At 41.7% G+C, this 27633-nt stretch overlaps 1 protein-coding gene across 4 annotated transcripts in view; it reads right to left on the minus strand.

Moving 5' to 3' along the window:
* Nucleotides 1-12087: 12087 nt before the first annotated feature.
* The window catches only part of VGLL4 (vestigial like family member 4), a 96444-nt gene continuing 80898 nt past the window's right edge, over nt 12088-27633 (minus strand). For all 4 annotated transcript variants that reach the window (XM_053377661.1, XM_053377660.1, XM_053377663.1 and 1 more), the window contains 3 exons: nt 22064-22286; nt 16581-16704; nt 12088-15081 (listed from right to left, as the gene is read on the minus strand). In XM_053377661.1, the coding sequence (XP_053233636.1) occupies nt 14807-15081; nt 16581-16704; nt 22064-22286 (622 nt within the window). In that variant the 3' untranslated portion in view covers nt 12088-14806. The remainder of the gene's footprint in view (nt 15082-16580; nt 16705-22063; nt 22287-27633) is intronic.

The raw sequence follows: 27633 nt of genomic DNA on the forward strand, positions 1-27633 counted from the left end.
GCTGCATATCAAAAACTGGCCAACTGCTGCATACTTCCCCCCCCCAAAGGTCTTAATAGTTGGCAGTCATTTATGTAAGTTTCATAAAATATGTTAAAATAACAATGGGTACAAGAAAGAATTATGGGCAACCCTACAGCAGAACTTCAGTGGTGTTAAGGAGCAGCCATCCAACTCTGCTTTCTGGAGACAGCCCTGTAGGTAGAAGCAGAATGACTGTCTCACCATGCCTTAGACTCCAAGCCCACTGAGCCACTCCAGAAGGATATCATGGTCCTGAATGCTGTTGAGAGAATTAGCAGAGTTGCTCTCCCCCATCCCTCTCTCAGTAAAGGTCATCCATCCATCAATGTGGCCAGGGCTGCTTCAGTTCTGTAATCAGGCATGAATTCAGGTGGGTAAAGGGGCATTGTTGTTTCTGCAAGAGCAGCGGGTGAGACATAAGCAACCAGTTTTGCATTAAACTGCCCACTGTATCTCAGGGAAGCAAGTGAGAAGAAGCTGGCATTGGTGTGGTTGCTGATACTACTGTTGATGTGGGAGCAAGGCAGAGAACCTTAAAACTGCATTTGCCTGACCCAAGAAACATAATGCTTCTCTAGGTTGATGCTGTCCCACCCAAACTTTTGGGGGGAAGTTCAGACAACTGTTGTTGTTGTTGCTTCAAGCACTCCTATACAGGAGTGGATTGAATTCAGTTGCTAAGAGTGTTATCTCATAGCTCTCTATTTTTGTTTGGTTTGGTTTTTTGCCTTTCCAGAGTTATATGTCTTTTCCAAGACAAGGTGGTTATTTTTCGTACACTATGAGTGCTGTGCATTCAGGAAAGCATTTAGGCTGTAATGTGAGTCATTTCTGACATCCTCAATATTTATCTTAGGTAGACCTTACTGCTATACATGTGCGCACAGACTGTTGGGCAAGCCCAAAGGCAATATCTTCATAGGGTACCTGTAGAACAAAGGCTAAACTACTACACAGTGATATTACTCAGACTGTAATACTACTGCAGTTGCACAAGTGTCACAGAGGGCAAAGGCTGATCTTCAGAATATTGCCTAATACTTTAAGTCCTTTGTCTAGGTCAGCCAAGTTGATAAACTGTGTGTCATGCAACAACAAAATAATTGTGTGAAATGACTGGAGTTTTAGCATCCTTGACATTGGCACTTTTGAGTGTTGTTCTGAACCATTTACTCAGTCATTCTTAAAGTAGGCCTGTAAGGTGGTCATGCTGGCCACATGACCCGGAAACTGTCTGCGGACAAATGCTGGCTCCCTCGGCCAATAAAGCGAGATGAGCCCCGCAACCCCAGAGTCGTCCACGACTGGACCTAACGGTCAGGGGTCCTTTGCTTTTTAAGGTAGACTAGTACAGTGGTACCTCAGGTTAAGTACTTAATTCGTTCCGGAGGTCCGTTCTTAACCTGAAACTGTTCTTAACCTGAAGCACCACTTTAGCTAATGGGGCCTCCTGCTGCCGCCGCCGCCGTCGGAGCACGATTTCTGTTCTCATTCTGAAGCAAAGTTCTTAACCCAAGGTACTATTTCTGGGTTAGCGGAGTCTGTAACCTGAAGTGTATGTAACCTGAAGCGTATGTAATCCGAGGTACCACTGTAGTGTTATCCTTATCTTGCAGACAGTGGCCTGAGGCCAGGTAGCAAAGTTTGTCTGTGGCTCAGGTGAGTCTCGATGTGGGACTTCCTAGCATATGCATTTAGCTGCTGCTTTGCATCCCTGCTAACATGAATGTACAGTGGTACCTCGGGTTACATACACTTCAGGTTACAGACTCTGAAGTGGTGCTTCAGGTTAAGAACACTTTCAGGTTAAGAACGGACCTCCGGAATGAATCAAGTACTTAACCTGAGGTACCACTGTATATTATATACACTGACTATGACTACTCCCTCAGTGTGTGAATTGGTCCTTAGGTATGTTTGGGGTAGAAGCTAAAGTGGAACCATTTTCTATAGATACGGATTCCCAAAAAAATACAGCGCCCACCCCCCCATGCACACAATAAATAGGCTCATTCAGCATATCTTAGTGAACTCTCACTTAATACATTGTACAAATCAAGGTTACTTCTGTTACTGATAGTATTTTCAGAACACTTTCACTGAGAGGGGAGGTTGTTGTCCTCCCCAGTTTGGCTGCTGTGTGGATGCAGATTGCTTGGCACGTATGCGTAGTTCTTCTTCATTGGTTGAATCAAGGTTGCCATAACTTTTACCAAGCGGTTTCTTATGTAACAAGGGGCCTCTAAAAACAAACAAGTTGGGATTTTATGGCAGCCATTCAATACACAATCCATTTACAACTGTTATAGCTCTCTCTCGGTGTTTACTTTCTTTGTTTCAAAATAGGGACTCTGCTGGATTATATATTGAGCACTTTTAACTAGGCTAAAGATGCAGGATTTCTCTCTCCTACCCTCTTCCTCTCCTCTTCCAAAATAAACAGTTTGGCCATAAAATGTGTGGTAGGGTAGAAGGCAGATATCCAATTTGCTTTTAGGATCTCACTACATTCAAGTACATGCACGCATGCACACACATGCACACACCCCTCCTTTCCAATATCATTTTTTACCATTGTTTCTGAAGGTAGTAGATGCTGAGGAGGTAGTAGATTCTGCATAACTTACAGTATACAATTTCTCCAAAATAGATATGGCATGGTGGCCTCTAGCTCTCATTAGTTGAAGCAGTGGGAAGGAGGGCATCCATACATATAATTTCAGGGACAAACTAAAACCTAACTTGAAAGGAGAGTGGAGCAGCTGAACTACAGCTCAAATCTCTTGTCATCAAATTTGACTCAGTTTGTACCAGGGCACAAGAATGGTATAACACAGTAGTCCAGCAACACCTGCCCCCCTCTGTTGCTGAAAGAGGCTGATGGGAGCTATCTGTTATTGCTATCTGGAGGGCTGCATGTTAGCCACCCCAATCTCAAAATATATGCAGCAGTAGTTCTCCTGATAAATGGCTCAGGCTTAAGAACTGCCTAGCTTTGAATTGTATGTAAGCCACTCTGAACTCCTTGGAAGGAGGTCCAGGCAGAGCAAACAAACAAAGACATATAATAATATTTAAGAGTTAACATTGGACTGTGGCACCACATGGCCGAATCTTGGCCAGTGCAGTTTCTTGCTCCATTGTTATGGGGCATCCCTGTAAAAGAGCCTGAGGGGGTGCTGCATGTCCAGATGGCCAGCTCAGGCCTGATGGGTCCGTGATCATTAGGGTTGTGTAGATATGATGTACATTGTAGGGTGACCCTTAACCTTGGTCAACGCCTACCAATCACCAGTTAGCAATTGGGTTGGTTGATTTCTCAGCACATGCCAAAACCTTCTGTAGTCGATAAAGGTGAAGCCTGATTTAATCTCAGAATTGTTGTCCTACATCTTAATGTATCATTGTGTGGGCACCCCCACATTGCCTAGGTCCACAACTAACCTTTGTGCCGTTGTACCATTCTGACCATGGTGTTGCAACGCCACTATATCCTTCAAATGTAAATTGAAGTCAGGAGTGATCCACACCTCTGCCCATATTCAGTTCATGTATCTTGTACTTTAAGGTCTATGGAAAGTTAATGGTCATTTATCTTTCAGCTTTCACCATTAGATGAGAGTCATGTTTTGATTGCATGCTTCCCCATAAAACGTCAACCATAGCTGTAAATACTGCAAAACTGTTTTGAAAGCTGTTTTTGTCCTTTTCAAAAGACGACTCATGCCTACTGTACAAATGTAAACTACTTTGAAAGCAGGTCAACTCCTGCAACTTGCCACAAAGATTATCCTCAAGGATAATCATTTTGTAAAGGTGCTAAGAATTCTTCATTGGAGAAGTGTACCCAGGCACAGAACATGTACTTTCCTGGCACCAGCAGACAGGGCCACAAGATTCTAGTTGGCATAACCTGAGGACAGGGAGGGCACCTCACTGCTAGAATGACTCTAGTTTTGAAATCAAACCAGTATGGTCTAGCTATGGGTGTGGAGCAGCAAATTAAGAACTGCTAGTGGAAACATGCTTAATATATGGCAAACGTAGTTTTAAAGCCAGCTCACTCTCTGTGGGCTCATTGTTTGCCAACTTGCACTTCGGTGCCCAAGTTATATTTCCAATGCAATTATTTTCGTAATTTGTGAAATAAATATGTGACTAGCAGTGTGTGTGTGCGCGTGCGTGCGTGCATTTGCGTGTGTGATACTGAGATATAAGGAGAGGCAGAGGCCCATTTATTGGCAGGTAAGTATTTTTCAAATGCCCTTCCCTTGCCAAAGTTGGGAAAGGACTTGGTGAGGAAAGCAACTCAAATTGCAAGGTATTTGAGATAATGGCTAAGAAGGGGTTGGGGAATTTTGGATGTGCAGAGGAGCAGAAAAGAATAGTTATGACAGACTAGAGCAGCTCACCCTCAGAATTTCTGTGGCCGACCAGTCCGATGAAGCACCTGAATTCTTGCCATAGGGAAGCTGTGCTTGGGCCTGCTTCGCTTGCTCAAAGCCATATCTGATGATCAAAGGCTGCAGTGAGGTGTGAGAAGAGCAGCAACTCCTTGTGCTATCAGATAGTAGATACTATTAAACAAGGCCATCAGGTAATGACTTCAAGCCCTGGTGAATGAGGAGCTGAAAAGCGATGTGGTGCCGTTATGTACGAATGAGGACACAAGGGCAGGAAGCTGGTTGCCCCTCAAAAGTACTTCACACAGTGCATAGTTAAACTGTACACACACACACACACACACACTAAAACTTTAAAACTATTTTGAAATGGTAACATACCCTCAATGCTAATATTTTAAAGATTGTGGGAACAGTACCTTAACCATCTGCACAAATAAATGTTTTTAGATTCCTCCTGAATGTTATTGAGAGGGAGACGCACCTCAGCAGGAAGGCTTTTCCATAAAAGGAGGCACCAGCATCCAGAAGCCCCTGTCATTGGGTCAGTGCCAACCCGGCAAAGCGGATTTAAAAGAAAACTAGACTATTTCCCCTTACATTTTTGAGCCATCGGGTAAACTGTGTGCAGGCCTGGGTTTCTTACCAGTGCTTGACTTAAGAGTGGCATATAGAGGCAAGAATGCCTCTTCTTCACAGTCACACAACAGTATGTTGTAGACACAGTGCAGAAAAGTACAAATGTTTTAAGAGACCTCGTGTTTGTGGCGAAGAGGAAGACACTCGCACCGCTTTCCTTGTCTAACTGCAACACGACAGCCCTGCAGTGTTGCCAGTGAGTCTTACTATTTGGTGGTTACTGCCACCACCACACTTTTTGTGACTCACAGCCCCATAAACAAGGGGGGTGGGGAATGGGCAGGCATGATTAATTGTTAAATCCTGGTATCCCAGACTTAACACCCCTTGCGGCTTCAGCCTTGCAATTTATGCCATGTATGGAGCCAGCTCTCTAGGCCTCTGATTCCCCCTGACAATAGAGCATATTCCGGGCTTTACTGACTTTGGTTTTGGGCTTCCAATAACATGGAACCCATAGCTATTTAGGCACATGGGGATTCCCAATTCCTGAGACTGGCAAACACACTGTAGCTCCACTAATCCAATGATGAGACTGTATTAAGACTGTATTAGGAAGTGGGCAAGAAGGTCCAACAGAAATACTGAAACAAAACACAGCCCAATGACTCCAAAACCTAGCCCTTCCCCTCTCTTTTGCAGGAGTGGCCTCTGACCAATGTGGTCAGGTTCTTCATGTGGGCATCTCAAGTACTCTTTTTGAAAAGAACAGGAGGAAGATACCTGACAGCCTGTCTTATAGAAATGGTGGTACCAAGAGACCAAGGTCCTGTGTGACAAGGTTTCAGTAGGCTCCGTTCCCTTTGATAATTGCAAACATTTAGCATAAGATGATAGCACCATGGGTGAAATAGTTTGGCTTAAAAATTCAGGGGAAGATCATGTCTGTGACTTCGTTTTGGAGAGAAAGGCCATTAACAGCTTCAGACTTTACTGTTCTTTGCTGACTGGGAATACATTTGCAACAATAAATTCCAATTGCGATTGTGCTCAAGAGACTTTAACCACTGGCTTGCTGGCAATGGGGGTGGGCTGGGGGTGGGAGCGAGAGAGAGGAGTGGAACAAACAGCATCATGCGATAAAATACTGTGTACAAGGGCAGATTGTCTTTGTTGCCGCTGAAGTTCCAGCACCGGTGCCAAGAATTGATAGCTGTGGCTTAATTTAGCTGCCTCACGGAATGACAGCAGTTGGCTCTCTTATGATTAAGACTACCATGAAAAATAGCATCAAATGGCTAGATTAAAAATGTCAGTAACTATGCCTGGACTTCAAAGCAAGTGATATGCTTCTGTTCAAGCACAATAAATAAAAATACCTGCCACTTAGGACAGGCAGGACAAGAGTGAGGATGCAACAAAAGATGTACTTTCCTCCCTCCTCAAGTAAGAGCGACCCATTTATTCTCCCCAGTCAACCAGTTTTTAATAAGAAAGTAAAGTTGGGCACTTAGGGAACATTAGTTGGATGCAGACGAAGGGCGCTGTCTGCCCCAACAGCCTGAGCGTGGTTCTTTGCACTTTGGCCAATTCACCATCATTCCAGGTTCTGTTTGTTGGTACTCATGGTGATTTGTTAGAGCAGAGGTTTTTCAATGTTTTGGGGTCCACGGCTCCCTTGAACAACTGCATTCTTTCTGCGCTTCCCTGTGGGGCTCAGGAGCCCAGTTATATCATCCCTTGCCTGCAGAGCTGGCAGCCCCTGACCCCTTTTCAAACACCCTCCCTTATGGAGTCTTCCCTCGGCCTCCTCTCCCCGCCTCCTTGGGAGTCCTCTAGGCAGCTGAAGCTGCTGCCCCTGGTCACTGAGCTGCCTCCTTTGCCCCAAAGAGAGGTGCCTCCTCACACTTCCCTACAGGGGCCTGGGAAGCACCCTCTGGCCAGCCCCAGAGGCACCATTCAGCAGGAGAGCTTCTAGCCAGGGCGGCTGCAACAAACAGCTGTGCGAGCTTTTGGGAGGCAGAAATGCAAGAGGGCATCAGAGGAGGAAGGGAAGGAAAGAGGGACAGAAGCCAGTGCTCCCGTGGCACCCCGACTATCATTCAAGATACCCTAAGGTGCCATGGAAGAAATATCAACAACCTCAGATATGCAGATGACACAACATTGATGGCAAAAGTGAGGAGGAATTAAAGAACCTTTTAATGAGGGTGAAAGAGGAGAGCACAAAATATGGTCTGAAGCTCAACATCAAAAAAATGAAGATCATGGCCACTAGTCCCATCACCTCCTGGCAAATAGAAGGGGGAGAAATGGAGGCAGTGAGAGATTTTACTTTCTTGGGCTCCATGATCACTGCAGATGGTGACAGCAGTCATGAAATTAAAAGACGCCTGCTTCTTGGGAGAAAAGCAATGACAAACCTAGACAGCATCTTAAAAAGCAGAGATATCACCTTGCCAACAAAGGTCCGTATAGTTAAAGCTATGGTTTTCCCAGGAGTGATGTATGGAAGTGAGACCTGGACCATAAAGAAGGCTGATCACCGAAGAATTGATGCTTTTCAATTATGGTGCTGGAGGAGACTCTTGAGTCTCATGGACTGCAAGATCAAACCTCTCCATTCTGAAGGAAATCTGCCTGTGTTAGGCAACTAGGTGACATGCAGTGAAATTTAGACATACAAAATTGTTAAAACGTCATCAAAATGTAATAAATTAATACTTAAAACACCAGCCTCCCCCTAACAACTCCAGGTTGTGCTAATGCGACTTAATTTTGGAAATGGAGGTGTATCTGTATGTTTTATCATTATCTGCATCACCTTTCCATACGACTTTCCATTTACCCCCGGTGTCTTTTTCCTCCTCGTTTTCAGTGCAGGGTAGATTGAAATACTTTTGAGTAGGACTACTCAATGTCCATCTTCAGAGGGCTGCTATGCTGCAGACACAGTGAAGTGTTAAAATAATCTAGGGCTATCTTTGCCCAGAATGGTAGCGTATCACACAGTTTTGGAACATGACCTAGTAAGATGGTCAAATAAATGTTCAGCCGTTGAGCCAGAGCTGTTGATATATTCATGTATTGATTGAAATATTAAGATATGCAGGTATACTTCCTGGTGACTCACACCTGAATGTGAGCTGCTTCCATTCATTTTGATGGTTGTTTCATTCACACCAGTCAGCACTGGGTGGTGTTTTCTGTTTATGTTACTTTTATCTTGCTTCTATTTCTTTACTTTTTTTTGTACTACTTTGGCTTGTGTGTGTTCCATTACTATTGTGATCATTCATACACAGCTGTTGCTTACCTTCTTTTTAAGAATAAAGGTCCAGAGTCCTGAAGCAAAACTTCAGGGGGTTGTGTGTGTGTGTGTGAGAGAGAGAGAGAGAGAGAGAGGAGGAGGAGGAGGAGGAGAAAGAAGAAGAGGAGGAGGAGGAGGAGGAGTTTGGATTTGATCTCCCACTTTATCACTACCCGAAGGAGTCTCAAAGCGGCTAACAATCTCCTTTCCCTTCCTCCCCCACAACAAACACTCTGTGAGGTGAGTGAGGCTGAGAGACTTCAGAGAAGTGTGACTAGCCCAAGGTCACCCAGCAGCTGCATGTGGAGGAGTGGAGACGCGAACCCGGTTCACCAGATTACGAGGTTTCAGTCTTAGTTGTTTTGGGTTGCCAAGTTTTGGGTTTTTTGTTTGCTTTGGAAGGATCATTGAAACGAGGACACATTTTTGGCATTCTTGTATTCCATTATAACAGCAGTCACCACTGCAAACATAGAGTATCAAGAATGCATATTTACATGTGTCTGGTGAGTGTTTGGCCACTACCACTGTGAGCATGAATAGAGAGCAGGAGTAGGGATCTGCTGGTCCTCCTGATGTTACTGGAATACAACTTGGTAAAAAAAAAAAAAAAACCTCAGACAAGTGATATAGAGTATAAAATAAATAAAAATGAAACTTCCAACAGGCTTGACCATGGGCCATGCACGGCAGGGCTGATGGGAGCTGTAGTTCAGTATCTTGAGGGCCAAAGGCTCCCTATGTCTGGAGTAGAGCTCTGTTCAAGTATGTTGTTCCCATGGCAACCTTACCTCTTAATAACATCAGCCTGCTTTGAGTCCTCCGCGGTCTTCCTTGTATATTGGGTATGCGAGATAGTTGCTTTTGTATCAAAATTACGATCACGAGAGGAAAGGTCAGTAGCTACATTCTGCATCACATGTCTGTAGAATCAGAGTAAGGGAATGTAAAAAGAACAGGGCGTGCAGATGCAAGGGCTTTTTAAAATAAGAAATGTAGGAAGCATGAAAATGAGATGACAAATGTTCCTTATGAAGGGTGCTTTATATCAAAATCAATGTGACAGTTTTAGTAACAGACCAACAATGTACAGTGAGTGTAGCCCGTCATCCATCACAAGAAGGGCTGAAATGATCTTGTGTTAATCGGATGCAGTGTGCTCTTTCTTGAACTGAGTAACAGCTTTGTCATAAATTAAAAGTAGCCTATTGTAGGAGAAATGCTATTTTTCCACCTCGGTTCTATGTGAGCATCCAGAATCTCTGTTTAGAATTCCTCCCACGCCTGTGCAGCTAACAGAGAAATCTGTTAGCTGGATATGAATACTCCATCAAAACGATACAACAGTCAGCGAATTATGAAATTCTAGAAGAGTGTTATGTTATGAAGTGACCTCCTGATTGTGTTGGTGAAAAGTCGGAAGATCATGTTCTGCGAGAAATGGATCCTTGATACCTTGCAACAGGTCTAAGGAGTCTCAAAACAAAATGATTCTGTACTGATTTGTACTCTCATCTTCATGTTCTTTGGGTCATCTGCAATACTTTGTTTATGCTTTTGAGTCTTCAGTGTAGAGGTGCTGTTATCCCATATGCTTCATCTTTTTTATAGTATGCATTCAAAGCAGACAGTTAACCAAATGTTCAGGACAGAATTACGGAAGGTCAAGGCATCAAGGCCCTGACTGGCAACCAATCATACAAGTCGGCCAATTTGAGTCAGGGGAAGAAAGGGGCATGTTTTGCCAGATGGATAAAATTCTTTGCCAGATATATGGCATTCTGAGTAGAAAAGGAGTGTTTGAGGAAATGAATCCTTCATGTTCCCCTTTTGTTCCTTATATTTGCACCAAAAAAGGTGGAAGGGGGTAGGAAAAGATAGAGAGAAGAATGCAGTTTTGCCATTTTCTCTTGCAAAACCCTCTCCCTCAGTCCCTAGTTCTCACAAATGGTAGATGAAGTTGTGCACCTGGATTGGAGGTGAGGGAATGAGACAGACAAATGGTTTCCTGTGCATAGAAAACGTGACACTCTCCCTTGCACCTGATCTTTCTCCTAACATGTTGTTTATTCTACCCTATGGCAGATCATTCTATCTGGTAAGTTTGTACCTATAATGGAAGCAGTGGAATCCAGCCACATGCTTAACCTACCTGAGAAACTAGGCCTCTGAAGAAATGCAGCAGGGAGACGTGGACTAGCAAGATACGCTTAAGCCCGTTCCCTGAAAGGTCCTATGTGGTATTTCGTTAGACCATTTCCCCAGTACTTCTGTGCCAGTTTATATACTGGTAAAATACATGTGCGTCCATGCATGTATGGTTCTTCACTTTAACAAGCCTCAGCTCATTGCGTATCTTTCTAAATAATTAGAATCTGAAAAGAAAATTATATTCTAATTACCTTCTGCAGGAAAGTTCCTAAATTTTAAGGGAAACAAGAACATTAAAGGTAAAGGGACCCCTGACCATTAGGTCCAGTCGTGACCGACTCTGGGGTTGCGGTGCTCATCTCGCTTTATTGGCCGAGGGAGCCGGCGTACAGCTTCCAGGTCATGTGGCCAGCATGACTAAGCCGCTTCTGGTGAAACCAGAGCAGCGCACAGAAACACTGTTTACCTTCCCGCCGGAACGGTACCTATTTATCTACTTGCACTTTGACGTGCTTTCGAACTGCTAGGTTGGCAGGGACCAAGCAATGGGAGCTCACCCCGTCGCGGGGATTCGAAACGCCGACCTTCTGATCGGTAAGTCCTAGACTCTGTGGTTTAACCCACAGCGCCACCCGCATCCCAACAAGAACATTAGTTTGAAAATAAATAAACTAGTTTCCAACAGGTAGACTGGCTTCCTTTTGCGGGTTTCACTCAATAGCTTGAACCCTTGTGGCCTGCGGCTTTGTGGTTTAGATTTAAGGATTGGGGTAAGGTTGTTGTGAAGAGGAAAAAGTGTAGCAGGAAACCTTTTGTCACCTGGATCCCGGAAGCTTTCCATTTAGGAGAAGCAGCAAGAGCAAAGAAAGTATAGTCTGTGGATGAGGGTTGAGGGGAAGAACTGGCTATGGAGTGATTAAGAGAAAGCCATTTCAGTATTTGAAACGGTCCTGTTACATGGGACATTGTCTGTCTGGAGAATGTGTTTTGTGAAGCGCATATACAAAGCCACAGCTATCACAGCAGTTTCAAAAAGTGTTCAAATAAAAATAGAGGGGGGTCACAGGCAGCTATCACTAGCAATTGTGCATCTTTTGCTAATATGAGAAAGCATAAGAAAAAATGATCTTTTTTGTTGCTTACATTGAACAAACACCTGATGAAGCTTCTCATTGCTAACACAATACAGTATTGTAATAGTAACTGTAAATCTCTGTTGCAAGCACAACAGCTGGATACGATTAAGAAGCTAGATCAGGCCTCCTCAGCCTGGTGGGCTCCAGATATGGGGGACCACAATTCCCATCATCCCTGTCCATTGGCCATGCTAGCTGAGGCTGGTGGGAGTTGTAATCCAAAACATCTGGGGAAAGCTTATCTGCACCATTGTTAAGAAAGGGTTCTCCCCACATTGTGTCCAGTATCCTGTGGAATGTTTAAATGAAGGCCCAATAAATATTCACAACCAGTGAACCAACACAAACCAGTACTGTGCCAGCAGAGGCACACTGTGTCCATCTTTGCTTGCTTAGGGATTATGACTTTTTAGCACAGAGTGGTGGTGGACGTGTGAAATCTCTTTATCAGTTTTTTCATTTAAAAAAACACCACATGCTTACATGAGATTTAAGAGCACTTTATTGTTCATTAAGGCTACTTTTAAGTACAAAAAAGATGGCCTGCCAAACCTTTTTTTAAAATCTCCAGGTGAAACAAGGCCACAAAAGAATGATATATTACAGATTTACAAACACGGAGAGCATTGTTCAAGCTGAACTGTAGATAATGTGGCTCTGTGAAAAAAACTTCATGTAACAGTGAGGTTACTCTCCCTCTGCCTCTTTCCACCCCAACCCCTTTGGCTTTCTCAGAGTAATTATGTTTCCCATAGAGTCTTTATTTTCAAATGATTATACAGGAGACAACACATCTCACTGAGCCTATAATCCTAAGCACAGTTACTTGGAAGTATGCTCCACCAAAATCAGCAGAGTTTACTTCCAAGTATTGTGTATTTAAGATGAGGCGCCAATCTTTGCCCCACCACAAATCCATTTACCTATCACAGATAGGTAAACTTGATACTGTAACATTGTGCTTAAACGAAATGTCAAAGGAGTTACATATCTCAGAGTCCCATCTACAGTCATTAGTACTTTCCTGTTAGACCGCTCAGTAGCCTGTAGCAATAACACACTAGTGGCTATTAATTGCTAATGCAGTGTTCTCATAGAATAACTGTGTTCCTGCACTTTTACTGTATTACAGACATCTACAAACAAAAAAAGATCAACTTTTTTCTCCAAACAGACAAAAAAAGAGAGAATGATTACAGTAAAGGAAAGGGAAAAATTAAATAGCTACATATCATTAACAAATTAATTGTTCCTCAAAAAATACCTACAAATTTCTCTGTACATTCTTTACGCACAGCGTAATGATGGTCTTAAAGTTACCTATATAAAAAAGTGTGTTCTTTTTTCTCCAATTTCCTTACGGGGAGTAGGGTACCAAATGCCAAAGCAGATAGAGCACTGAATACCCAGTATGAAGATAGTGAAATGGGTGGCAAGGGTCCTTTTCCTGCTTTTTCAAAAATAAAAATAGGCAGTCACACTTAATATGGAACAACAGAAACAAAACAAGTTATCTTCTGCGTCTTGACCACCTATGCCTTTTTCATATTGAATAGCTTTACTATTTTAAACAAATGTAAAAGCCAGTATGGACCCAATACTGTAACACAGCCCAGAATACATCACATGCAGTTCTGTCTTTCACCTATTCATAAACTCTCAATATAACCAGTCTTGTCAGATAACCCAATATAAAAAGCCCTCGTTGTGACTGTACTGGGGATTGGTGGAATGTGTGGGTGTGGCTAAGGAGTGGGTGGGCCGCTGCATTTAACAAAAAGCTGAGAAGCTCATTACTACTAACACAAGTCTGTTCTTTATGCTGCCTCTATTACCTAGTTAGTGGCTATTAATATAGCAAATGAAATAAATGCAAGTAACACATTTATAACCGTGTTTTCATTTTCTTTTTAAATCGAGGAATGTACTGGTGCCTTGGCCTAGGTTTATAAGCAGCCTCAAAAATAAGATTGTGAAAGGCAATCTTGTCCTGGTAAAAATATTTAGCAAGATAGCAGTTTTCTCCAACTGGTAGCTTTCATAGATATTCTTTAGATTTTCATAACTAACTGTGTATGAAGCAGATGATGATGCAGATTTTAAATCGTTCAGCAATGAAAGAAACTATAGAATCATGTACCCCACAGCATTGTATATATACTATAAACTGCTTAATTTGAGGCCTGACCTGAGGCTGTCCATGGTTGCTGGCTGCTACTAAAGTGAATATCAAATACAAATATCAGAGTACAACTGTACCAGCAGTAAGTCTATCTAGGACTGTTACTGAAAAATAAAAATAAAACTAGTTCTCAACGAAGGCTAATAAGTATTATATTTCTTACTGTCTATACATTAATAGATACCAGCTATTTTTTTCATAAAACATGCATCTTTAAGCACTATTGAACCCTCTGACCTCAGCTCTATTCTTACAAACTGCAGTGTTAAGAAACATTTAAAATGCCCATGAATCGGTCAATTATGCAGTCCAGTTGCAAGCATTAAGCATCTGAAATCTAATAGAGAGAAAGACCTATAACCTGTATGAGACTTCCCCTTCCTAAGCAAATTTTGCTTTCTTGCTTTAAAGAGAGACAGAAAAATCATCTTTAGACTTTTTTTTCAAAGCAGTTTGCCCTCAGAATATAAGCATCGTGCACGAAGTTGCTATGCAACTCTAGACCTCCTCCAATAGTGCAAATCATACATGACAGTTCTTTTCAAGTATATACATACAAAGTTACTTCACAAGGGAAACAAAAGCAATGGAAGCAAAACCCAGACAAAATTCTACTCTCAAGAAGCTAACCAAAAGCACACAGCATTTGGGTCAACCAACTGTACAGAATGGCTTTTTAAAAAGTTATTACTTTATTTTACTTTTGCCCATTAACTTCCTTCTGTGGTTTGTTTGTTTTTAAGGGGGCAGCAGATTTGCATCAGAGGTTTCTTTGGTAACTGAGGCAGGAAAAAAAAAAGAGTGCTACATCATAAAATTTATTTCTTAGTCAAATAGTTCCTGCTATCATCTTATAAGGGCACACGTATAAAAAAAAACCCCAAGCAAATAAACACAAAATGTGTTTGAAACTAATCTCTCATATCCTCCCTCCCAAACACTATTTCAATTTGAGCACTGCTCCAAGCTCAGTCAAACCATGCAAACTGATGTTTCAGATGAAGAAACTGTGGTCCTCTCTTCATGAGACTACAGAAGGGGAATGATTATGATTGACCATGTGGGAGGAAGGAGGAGAAGACGACTGCCCCCTTCTAGAGGCAGACTCGGGACTACTGGACACGCCATCCTTTGCAGCTTTGATCTGAAGCCACGTTTCTCCAAGTGCTTTGGTAAAGTGGTCATCGACTGATCCAGTGATGGATACAGAGTTTGTCACTGGCTCTGGCTCCTTGTAATTTTTGCCAAGGCTCCTGCGGAAGTGCTCTTCCACCACTGGATCACAGGCAGTGGTAGCTAAAGGGGGAAATGAAGGGGGTGGGGGAGAAAGACGAGTAAGAAGCCCATGCTTACCCATGCGAGCAAAAACACTTGCAGTTTTTTCATGCAGCAACCTTTAAAAATGCATAAAATGACATCCCTTGCAAGTCCTAACCTACCATTTCAAATTAATATATTTGTAATACTTAAAGCATCTGTTCTTTACAGGTAAGTAGCAAAAAGAATAAGAAACGGTATGTCACACAGAAAAGAGGCTTCTAAAATATATTTGAAAAGGAAAAAGGTTCATCCCATAGAGTTGTATATAGCCTAGCACAAAGTGAACATTCCATCAGCACAAGGGTTTCTGCTTATGCAATGGAACATCTTCCCCCAACTGAATACTGCCCATCATTTCTTTTGTACCAGTTGGAAGTGGATCCCCAATACAATAAGCTTTCTAATAGGTTTGCTTCCTTTAAAACTCATTTGGGTATATCCAATGGAGATATAAATTTTCATTCCCAAGGAAGAGCAAAACAAAAGAGATGCATTTATATTTGAAGGGATTTTTGAAAAGGTGTACATGAAAACGGTTCCATTTCAATACGCAAGTTACAGTGCAACATGGCCAGCTACATTTTGCAGCTATGTGATACCTTTGTTTGCACACTTGCTGAAATGCGCTCCTGTAAAATTGTCGTATGAACACAATGTTGCTAATGTCAGAGAAAATAAAAAAAAAATATTGAAACCAGAAAATTATGTGGGTTTAAAAAACAGGAGAATGACGTTTACTACACCCAGTCCTTATCTTCAGGTTTCTGTTCCCTCTTGTTCACTTTCTTCTAGAAAAAGTCATAATTTGCACGTTGTCTCTAATATATAATTTGTGTCTGACCCCTATTTAACTGATACTGTCATATAATCTCAAAGTCAAGGGTACCAGAGCAAATGAGTCACGTTTAGGTCCAGTTGAAATCAGTTGGAAAACTTAGGTCTCTCATTTCAGCGGTACTGTGCGTGACTAACCTGCTCTGGATGCAACCCAAGAGGAGATAAGGATGCTCCCCAACTTGTGTGTTTTATGCAAGAATACACTCTTAGTTGAGTTAGCACTACAGTTCCATATGTAATGCTACAGAAGATAGCAACAGTAAGACTCACAATTGGACTTAAGAGAATATGCTCAAAACAATGTTGAAACAACACCAGGTCTACATTTTCCAAGCACAGAAAGTACAAAAAATGTTTGGGGGTGGGTCTTGATTTTCTCCATCCGTTACATTTGCTCGTAAATTCTGGCATGAATCAAGCTTTCTGCTGCCAAAAGACAGGGAGGAAGATCCCAATAAAAATTCTATTCCAGCACACAATTACAGATTTAATTTGACCCTAGTATACCCTCTCCCTTGAAATAAAATAAATATCCCGCTCTACTCTTAATTTGTTGCACATGTTAAGAGTTATTTGATGGCCACATGAAGCTTTCAAGTCCTCAGAAGGAAAACTAGAAATGCAGCAGTATTACTTACTGCTAGATGGTCTCCGGTAACTCGCTGGTATGGCAGTTCCACATCCACTGTGCGCGATTGGACAATGAGATAGATTACAGTTACGATTGATTGCAGAGGCACATGTGATTACAGATGGACGGTTCTGAGGGGCAAAGAAAAACACAATCAATAAGCACAGTTATGCCTCTAAGTAAAATGAAGAGTTGTTCGTTTTTCCAGCAGAACAAGGCACACACAACAAATAAAATGGTAGCTGCTAGTGAGCATAAGCAGCAAAATGAGAAAGCCAAAAATATCTGGTATCAATAAACAGCTTTCTATTTAGTACAACACACAAAGTTCAAGCACACTAAATTTGGAAAGCACTCAAGTGTTGAAGAAGATCTGCGAATTCAAAATACTCCTGTAGTATGGGGATTAATGGCAGGACAACAGAAATGGATTTTGCAAGCCTTTACGGTCACCAAGGGATTTAGGATGGAATTCAGTGTAGTGCCAAGGGTATGCACACAGCAACAGGGTGCATTCACGCAACAGGATTTGCCCCTAACCTGGTCTTCCATTTCCCCCAGCCCTCCAGAGCAGATTTAGGGGATAGGGGAAACCCTGTAGCACAAGTGGACCTCATTCCCTGCATGCAACAACTTAGTTGAATCTCGTCTTTCTATTACAAGCCCTGAAAGATAAGCACCCACTATCTATTACACAATGCTCTAAAGACCTTAACACTCTTGCCACATTTGAACACTTTATAAGCATCAGCTTATTTTGGCTACCTGTTTGGACATTGGGAGGGCATATACCAAGCCTTATGTGTAGACTAAGGTGGATGTATTGATGGTTATTGTATTGTGAGCTAAGCTGGGGAGGTTTCCTGCTTTTCCTGCTTCTTTTTTCTGTTTTCTTTTCTTTGATAAATTTGCAATAAGAACAATTTAAAAGTTCTATATATCCACCAGGGAGGTGAAAGAAAGAGGATGGGAAAAAAATGTGGCCATGTTCGGATGAACATGTTTTGGGGCTGTAGATAGTGCATGTCACTAAGTGTGAAATGGGCTTATCCCAAAGATGGCTGGCAGCAATTGCTGTGACTTCAGCTGCTGCTGCTGCTAATGCAGAACTGGTACTGGGCACAACCATGATCAGCCAGTTCACACAATACACCTATGCACAACATCTGTATACCCCAAAGAAGGTTGAAAGACTACTCACTGAAAAAGGGGAAATTCAATTTATGAACTGGTCCTAAATGAGACAAAGAGAGAAGAAGGGGGGTCTTCTCAAAGACCTTCCCCTAGGTCCACCCCTCCCTTTCTCTTGCCTGCCATCCTCACCACAAGCAGAGAAGAATGCTCAAACCAGACAACTGCCATAGTGGCACAAACTGTAGCTAGTCCAAAGCCATAACTTAAGAACTATGCTGCCTAAGGACAAAACAGAAGGAGAGAAAAGAACTTGGCTGCTGCCAATGCTAGCAACCCTGTGCCTGTCTATTTCCCCTTCTTGGGACCTAGTTCTACTTACGTATTTCTGGGCCACTTTATCCTACAACTCTTTCCACCCAAACATTTGGCTGGCCAGTACAAGCAAGCACAGTATAAGGATGTCTAGACACCTGTAAGTAGGAACACGCATTGGTGTTTTTGGTGACAGCCTCGTATTCTCCATATGGTGTACTTCCTTCCCTGATCATAAGCAGGGGTGGCCTTGCCATCTACCATTGTGGAATGATCTGCTTTACCTGACACCACTAAGTGAGGATCTAGGGGATGGCACAAATTAGTATTAGCGGGTTCAGCAAGGCTGGCAATGTTCTTCAAATACAAAGAGCATCTCTATGGCCAGAGAATGCCAAAATGCAAACTTTCCTTGCAAAAAGTATCAATTTCATTTAGTATTTTTTGTTCTGTAAAATTTTATTCATTCTTTCTAGTTTGGCCAGGTTTACAAAAGAAAATTAACTAACAATCAAATAACTGATGTTATACATTCAACTGAGACTGATATTTGAATATCTAAAAGTGTGACACTGAATTTGCTTTTTTCTTGTTTAGTAATGTAATCAATTTTTAGGGAACCTTAGATATCTATGCTACTAGTTACTTCTACAAGTTTAATTTTAGAGAAAATGTGCTAATTTAAAAATCATTGGTACAGTAGTACTATAACATAACAGTTGCCTTATGTCTGATATTGTGATATATTAAAATATCGCAACGTTTAACTGATTATATATCATGATGTCGAAAACCAGATTATTGCCCAGCCCTACACGCTTGCACATAGTAGGTTTGGGAACTGACACTTGGAACCTGCAAGGGATGGTCAGTTGAAAAGCTCTTATTAGTTGCTACATGTGTTGACCCAGACCTGTCAACTCAACCAGCAACGCAGGAAAAGTAGAACGCTTCGGTAGACAGAATGCTTAGGTGGATTAAGAACATTAATCCATCATCAACGAGAGTTAACCACACCTTTTCAAAGCAGACCGTATGTATTTTGCGGGTTTATTTTGCAAGCCTGTGGCAAACAGAGCTCGAGACACTCCAAAGAGCAATGAGCTGACATGGAACTTGAACCCAGGACCAAATTCAAGACTATCACCTGGAGTGTCCTGGTTCGCTGAGATTAGTTTAGAAGCCTGCTCAAAAGGTGGGCATTCACAAAGGGGCCAAGCCTTTCATCCTTTATGTGCTTTAGCCGCAAAAACCTCACATGACATAGGAACCAGCAGAGAGATTTCATTGTTTAACACAAGTTCAGTCAAAGCACCCTAAGAAGAGATTATATTTGACTGCAAGATCAAAGATAGTCAGGCTTCAGCAATCTAAAAACAAAAGCGACAGGTTGCTGCTGCTGTTTGTTCTGCTTCTATGGAGAACAAAGCCATTTGCATCTTCCTATAGCAAATTCAAACATGCCTAGGATACTTATTACCAAAGGAAAGAGAGGAACAGTGAGGAATATTTAGTCCCACTGATTTAATCCTTTGTATTCTTCACAATGACTAGGTACAGTGTACCCTATATATAGGCGAATCAATAGAAAACAGCCCAATTACATTTGTAATAGGAACTATGTGGATCAAGATGACCTGGCTGCTTCCTCTGTAGGGTTGTGGATCTTGCTGGTATGAAAAGCACTTCCCCATGACTCCAGTAAAGAGGAGAGTGTGTTGGTATGGTAGCTGATTTCCATACAGCTTTGGTAACATGATTACAGTTGTGGACACCCTCCTTTCACCATGTACAGGCAACACCATTGAAATGAATGGAAGCAATGCAAAAGAGCTGCTTGCTAACCTTTTTCTCTCTCTTAAAAAAAGCATGATTAGCATAATATCAGCAAGCAGCATCCAATTTCAGACAAGAGTTCAATCATGTTCCAAATACAACAAAACGTCTAACCATCTGGCCATAACCTCCCAAGTATAATCCAGTAAAAACAGTTCCCAATGTACTTTTAGAGTGGCAGAGTTGGCTGCCAAGCTGAGAAACAATAGTAAGACTTATCAAAGAGCCCTAATGTCGTCAATGGGAGCCTCTCCCTTCCTTGTCTGTCATCAGAACCGGCTACAGAGAGGCAGTGGTGTATGCAGAACAGCAAGAGCTGGTCTCGTACAATGGATTATACAAAATAATACACCAAATGATAACGCAACCACTTGCAGGGCAGAGTACAGATCACATCCCAGATATATACGTACAGTATATAAGGATTTCAGAGCAACTATGAAGTGCCAAATACAAAATAAAAGTGTTAACGAAACACTTAAGAATGCTGAGTGAGAAGTTCTCCAAACTTTTTTTTTAAAAAAATTCCCAAATTTCCAAGAGGAATGCTTGTGTGGTTATGCTTGTAGTAAATCAACAAGGAGACCATCTCAATACGTTAGCAAGCATATCTGAGCTATCATCCTAGTTCAGATAGGTTGCAATTTCCAATATGCCACTTGCTTTATAAACTATTGTGCTTCTTCCCATGTATCTAAGAGTAAAACAGGAGGGGAGCATTGTGGGAAGAACAGCTTGGCACAAAACTTAAGTTGACGGAAAGGAAGTATAAACAAGCCTGTTTTATCTTTATTCGGTAGGAATTTTCCTAAAGAATTAAAAAATGTCTCTCTCTATATATTTTTTAAAGCACAAACAGCCATCCAGGCCTTCAGAGAAAAATGCTGGTGCTTGCACCAAATATCCTGCTTACTTGACACTAACATAGGAAGTCCAAGAGGGGGAAGTTATAATAACCTCCAGGTAGAGGCTGGGAAAGCAGAGTTCTCAGTCAGCAGAAGGAAGGAAAAATGGTGTCTGGGGCTCTCTACATATCTGCTACATAGCCTAGAGACTGAACACTGTTCAAAAGCTTTTTGCATTCTGGGTCAAGGTCAGGCTTCCAGTTATCTCTGTCTCCCCATGTTAAAGAGCAGCAAGTCATACCAGACCCTTTTCTCCAAAATGTCATATCACATCCCTCTCACAGTTTCTTCCCAGAGAACAATGGATACTTTCCAAGGCTCATGTTATAGCCAGATCTTTAAAACTTGCTATAGAAGATAAGTATCTAAGAGCCTTTGAAGATTTTTTCCCTAATAATCCATAAGAAACTAATACTGGCAAACTTTAATTCAAATACTGTACGTAGATGGGAGCTCTTAAGTTGTTTGAAATTATGTGGGGAAAGGGTTCCTTCCAATAAACACAGCTTCCAACTCATTGAAGTAAAATATGCAGGGACCTTTCTATGAGCTCAAAGGCAATACAAGCTGCAAAAGAGCAGAGAATGCTAGCACACTCTGTCTCCACGTCCACCACCACACGCGTGTGAGGTTTGAAGGTCGTTGTTTCTTACTTTTTTGAATGTGAGATCTTTCTATGGTGGAATTTCCACACCTTAAACTTGCAGTGGTGCAATCCAGAATCTGTATTTATCTCCTTATCACTTTTGAAAGATACAAATCACCTGCAAACGAGGATCTGTTGCTTTCAGCCAGCCACCTGTCTGATCAGAGGCAGCAGGGGCAACAACTTTGCCTGCTCCTTTTTTGATCTCCAAGACTGAAGGGAATGCAACAGGGAGCCTCTTTTGCTGTCCGAAGTCTGTCTGAAGACAGCCCTCTAACTTCAACAGAGTTGGACAGGAGGAAATACGTATGAATGATTTTCTACTTGCTATCAAGCTATATTACTTATTGGAACATGCTGAATCAGATTGCTCAGAAATTTATTGATATGTTGCTGTTGTTTCAATTGCCCCTGAATCTCCTTATGGTCAGGGTGACTTACAATCATCAAAACATTTGTGACATTTTAATCTGCATTTATGTGCTCACAGGAAGAGGAACAAGGCAATGATGTAGGCAAAGACAAAGAAACACAACCAAGTTGAGAAAAAAGTAGTTGTTAAATAGATAGACACACACACACACAGAGAGAGAGAGAGAGAGAGAGAGAGAGAGAGAGAGAGAGAGAGAGAGAAATAATGGAGAACAGCTTAAGTACCTGCTGCCGTTCCACTGACGTCATTGTAGGAGTGATGCTAACAGACCGGGTAGCATCCATGCTGTTTTTGGTCAGTGCTAGAGGTTGATCCATGGGTAAGCTTGGGATTGAGGCATATATGTGGTTGGTGTGAAGGCTCATTGTTGGTGCAGCAGCCCGTTCTATTGGACTGCGACTTCTGTCTCTGTGCTCTTTTCGATAATCCCCATTGGCAGCCTTCATTCTAAGAGAAAAACAGACAAGGCCATTATTCAAGCCTGACACATTTAATTCACTCATGAAGAAGAAGAAAGATTTCAGCATGCTATCGTTTATCCATTGTCTTTACTCAAGCACGTGAGCAAGCGCACACACAAAATTCAACAGCTGAACTGACACTTGGCATGAACAATAGTTTTGGGGGGTTGGGGTTTTTTTTAAAAAGGGGGGTGATTACTTGTTAACCACAGTTAGCTGTTTGGACAAGCTGCAGAGAAAAATAATAATCAATTGACCTTGCTCAGTCAACGTCCTCATCAAAACGCACATTTTACACCCCATTTTATGAACAGACGTTCTGTTTTACTATTGACAAATAGTGATCAAAATGCATTAAATGTCAAGCTTCACTTGATTCTAGTCACTCACGTTTTTTTTTAATAACAAAGAACATTTTGTTAAATTCTACTGTATTCCATCGCCCCTTAAAAGCAGTGGCATTTTTCACTGAGTATTGGAATCCTTGGCAGCGTGATCCAGCATGCACACTGGCAAGCAAAGCAAGTGAGAAAGTATGGGTGTGCACACAGAGAGAGAAAGCGCAGTAGATAGGGCTGGAAATGAAGACAAGGAATTGCCACACAATAGAGCTGTGGGGGCTTCCTTCTCCAACATTTTCCAACTAGCAGCAAAAGGAGATCCAGCTTTCCCAGGCCCCATCCCTGGTGTCCCAGTGTCTGTGTCAAAACAGAGCACAGGGTGATCTGGGTGCATTTCTTGGGAGTAACAGTGTTATAGTCCTGTTGCTCCTTAAAGACTAACAAATTAATTCTAGCATAAGCTTGCATGGACCACGGTCTACTTCCTCAAATGCATGAAGTGTAATCCTAAACTAGAAGGTAAAGGTGTGTTTTTTGGGGGGGAGGTGTTAAATGTATGGAAGTGAGATCAAGGAAATGAAATGCCAAAGGAATGATTAGCAACAGTTACTTAAAAGCAAAACTAATAATAATAATTATAATAATAATAATAATACAGTGACCAATTAACAAGCCAACAGTGGTGACAACAAAGACATCTGGGCAGTGGTAAACTAGTTAATGTATGGTGTGATAAAAATATGTCATCTGGATTCAAGCAACAGGGGAATCCAGAACTGAATGGCCTGATAAACTGAAATTTAGTAGGGTCATATAAGGAGTTTCCCTTTGAAGTTCATTTGTTCAACATCCACCTTAAGATCAGTTACAGAGTACCTTGGTAAAGTGAAATGTTTTACTACTGCTTTCTGGATACTGCTATTTCTGATGTTATATTTGTTGTTTTGCATAGAGGTTGCCCTGTTTGTCCTACAGAATGCCGAAGAGTAGTTGTTTGGCAGCTGATGTCCTATATCACATAGAAAGGTGAGCAGGTGAATGAACCACTGATGCTGTAGAGGTCCTATAATATGGGGACAAAGTTAGCATCTCATTTTTTTTTGCAGGATCTGGTCCCTATGTTTGTGTCTTTGTTATGTAGTCTGTTATTGCTGGCAAAGCCTTTTTGTGACGGTACTCATTGGCCCGGGGCAGCCATTTTGTGCTGACACCCACAGCACTGTTATCAAAATATGAATACTGGTGGCAACTCATTTTATCAACCCCCACAAAAACTGTGTTGCTGGTGTTTTAGGTTGGGAAACTATCGGCAAGCAAGTAGAGACCTACAACTGAAGTCCTATGAAGTAGAAACATTATTGTCCAAGATGGGCTGTTGATCACTGATAATATATTTGAGTAGTTTGGCTGGGAACTACAGGGGACAATGGATGGTGTTCTGTCGTTTTCTCTTCTAAATCTGTCATCCAGTAGATTATTCCTAGTTGCCAATCTGGGGCCCAAATTATGCTGCACAAAAAGGGGTGCTTGTGGAAAAAGCAATCAGCACAGGACTACTTCCCACAGCAACAAATGCAGGTAGAGAGAACAGACACATTTTCAAATGCCTGCTTGTTATACTTTTAGGTGTACACTTGCAAAATACTGAAAGTGCAACTGAAGAACACGGCATGGGGCTATGAACAGTGGATTTCACTCCCCAGTCACAAAACAATGATGGAATATTACCACTGCCAAACCTGGAAGTAGTAAAGCTACTTCCACAGAAGGATACACTGTGTTTATTTCTCCAGTCTTACAAAGTCATTTTGCAGTTAATTTATTTCAGCAGTTCTGCTCAAACTAAAAAAAAAAAATATAGCTTTTCAGTGAGATACTAATTGCATGTTGTAACTGCTCTTAAATAAAAAAAAGTTTTGTTTACAAAATATTAGTGCATTTGGCACACAATCTTTGTAAACACAGGCAATTCCTTGAAATAAATGCTAGCTATACAAAAAAGGGTCCCTTATAATTTGCTGACTTCAACAGGGTAAAACAGACCGATAATTAACAGTTATCAAAATTACTGTGTGTTGTTGTTGGTGTTGTTGTTAAGGATTTAAAATGTCAAATCATGCTTTCATTCTTGCTCTTCTCTGAAACATACAAAGAAGACCAAGGTCTCCATGACATTGTGAGTGTGCATCATGTGGAGGGGCTGGGAGCAGCCTTCACCACTTGAGATCTTCCCTTTATAAATGGCAGCTTTGTCCTTTGTGAGGGCATTTGGGGCTAACTTACTGATGCCTTGCATTTTGCTTGGGTACTTACATGCAGGCCTGCACAATCAGCTCACTGGCTGCCACCTCCAGAGCTGTTCCCAACTGCAAGGGGTTCTTTACCTGTGACTCCTATACTGAAGTGGGTTGGATTAAATGACCCTTGGAATCCCTTCCAACTCTAAATTTCATGATACATTAGAGGTAAAAACAAAAACCCAACCTACAGGATGTTGCAATGAATGCAGTTAAAGAGGCAAAGGCAAGTATGCCAACAGAGGTAAGTTGTTTAAGGAAAGGAAGACATATCTTGCAACATTCCTTAAGCCTAGGGATGTATGTGATTTTATAATGAGCTGCATCCATCCTATTGGAAAATGTGAACATGTACAGCAGCCCAAGCAGAAACATTTTGCTGCCATGCACTGCTAGTTGGCAACAGCACCATTCTGCATAACCTGAGATCTTTACACAATATTATAGTTTGTGCTGAATTAAAGTATAAAAAACCCTCCTCCATTCCCACCAAGAATGAGATAAAACTGCTGGCAACTTAAAACCGTTCTTCCCTATCTATCTATCTATCTATCTAAAAAAACATTTAGCTATAGGAGAGTTCCTGTGTAACTTAAAAGTGCACAGTGAATTGTGACCATTAGTTGATCAAATAAAGGTAGTATATATTGAACTTTATTTTGTTGCTGTTGGCTTTTGATACATGCATTTATTTACCTTTTTGGCTCATCTACTACTAATAAAATGTGCAACTTTACTGACCGCATGAATTCCGTAACGAGGTATGAACATAGTACCTGATTTGAGTCTTTCTATAGCAATTATACCTTTAAGTTTGTTTTCACGTATGGGGCAGATCATGTTGATGTGCTTGGTTACTATACAACACCCCCCTCTCCCCCTTTATCTTCCCTTTTATCTTTAAAGCAGACATTGTTTTCCATGATTTCCCCCAGTGAATCATAACCCAGGCTCCTAGCACTTACCCAAGCATCATGTGCTCAGATGGACGACATACCAAAACCACACACATCCTGACTGCTAGAACCAAACTGCTGCGCATATTTTTTTTATCTTGCTAATTCAAAGCAATGTTTGGAGCCCATGCATTAAAAAATGGTTCTAGGAGTAGTTACAACACATATTGTCCTTAAACGATTTTTGTGTTGTAGAACTGTTAATGCTGCCCACTCAGTTTACTGGAACAGAGCAAATGGGTAATTCACACCCATCCTGGAGAAATGACTAACTTTGCCAACTGTTTAAGGAAAAAGGGAGAAAGAGAGAGCAAGAGAGAGGCCCAGAAAGGGGGGACTGTTCTCTTACGCTCACTTCCAGTGCACAGCTCTTAACAGAGGAGAAGTCAAAAGCATTGCTGACAAAAAGCTAAAATTGTACAGAGTCTTTTTAGCAGAAAGTGTCCGTTCTTGTTGGCCTGATTTTAAGATATGCACCATGAAAGTTAATTGATGCCATTTTACACTTGGCAATACTGGCTGCCAAATATTGAGGGGGACGACAACAACGACAAAATAATTCCTCATTCTTCCAGTGGTACCTCGGGTTAAGAACTTAATTCGTTCGGGAGGTCCGTTCTTAACCTGAAACTGTTCTTAACCTGAGGTACTACTTTAGCTAATGGGGCTCCCACTGCCATGCTGCTGCCGTGTGACTTCTGTTCTCATCCTGAAGCAAAGTTCTTAACCCGAGGTACTATTTCTGAGTTAGCGGAGTCTGTAACCTGAAGCGTCTATAACCTGAGGTGCCACTGTACTAGAGACAGCCTAACTGAACACAGCAGGGTTTACTTCTGACGAAACATGCATATGGTATATGCTGAATAGCCGAAATTTCGTCCAATAGCCGAAATCAAAAAGAAAAACACAACTTTTGGGGGAAGTCTGACTGTCTGGTGGTCTCCCGACATCGTAACCACCCACCCACCCAATGAGGTCCACTGCAGAATCTCTTCTCCAAGGGTCCTCACTACCTTTGTAATGATGAGGGTGACAAGTGGAGACATCTTTGGAATTATTTCCCAGGAAAATCACCTGGCACCTGCATTACCCCTTCAGTGCCAGGCAGAGATGTTTTTATTCTCCCGGACCTTTTAAAGTAGATCTCAACTATTCCATACTGCTTGAATTTGATGGTTTATTATGCATTATTTCTGATACATGCAAACGAATAAAAAAAATACTTCTTCAGACATGCCTAGGTGAGCAGCTATCAGCAAATCTGCACTAGTTTCTGATGCTTTCTGATAAAAGTCTGTTAAACTGCAAGCACACCGTGGCCCAATCCAGCGTAAGTTACATGTGACTATGTATGAAATGTTGCTACTCAAAGTGGTGCAGTCCATTCTGCCAACCCTCAGGAGTATACCACGTCACTGACAGTGCATGTCAAGACTTAAATTTCAAAATGCGGATGTGGCCTACACTTCGAATACTCTCTAAACATATCTATTACCCTTTCTTTAAAATTTCCAACAACTATTTCCTTATTCTTCAGACCCTGTGCCTCAGATCCCAACTTCACTGTTTCCTCATATTCAGTAGCTAATAATTCTATCTCTATCTCTACAGGATACATTGTCAATTCACTTTGTACACTTCATTTAGTCTTCTGGAAACTAATAAATTGGGGGGGGGGAGATTTAGTAAGGAAAGTGACCTTTATTCTGTTCCAACCAGGCCCAGCTGTTCCACATACA

Source organism: Podarcis raffonei, chromosome 2, assembly GCF_027172205.1.
Source record: "Podarcis raffonei isolate rPodRaf1 chromosome 2, rPodRaf1.pri, whole genome shotgun sequence".
In the NCBI taxonomy this organism is placed as follows: Eukaryota; Metazoa; Chordata; class Lepidosauria; order Squamata; family Lacertidae; genus Podarcis; species Podarcis raffonei.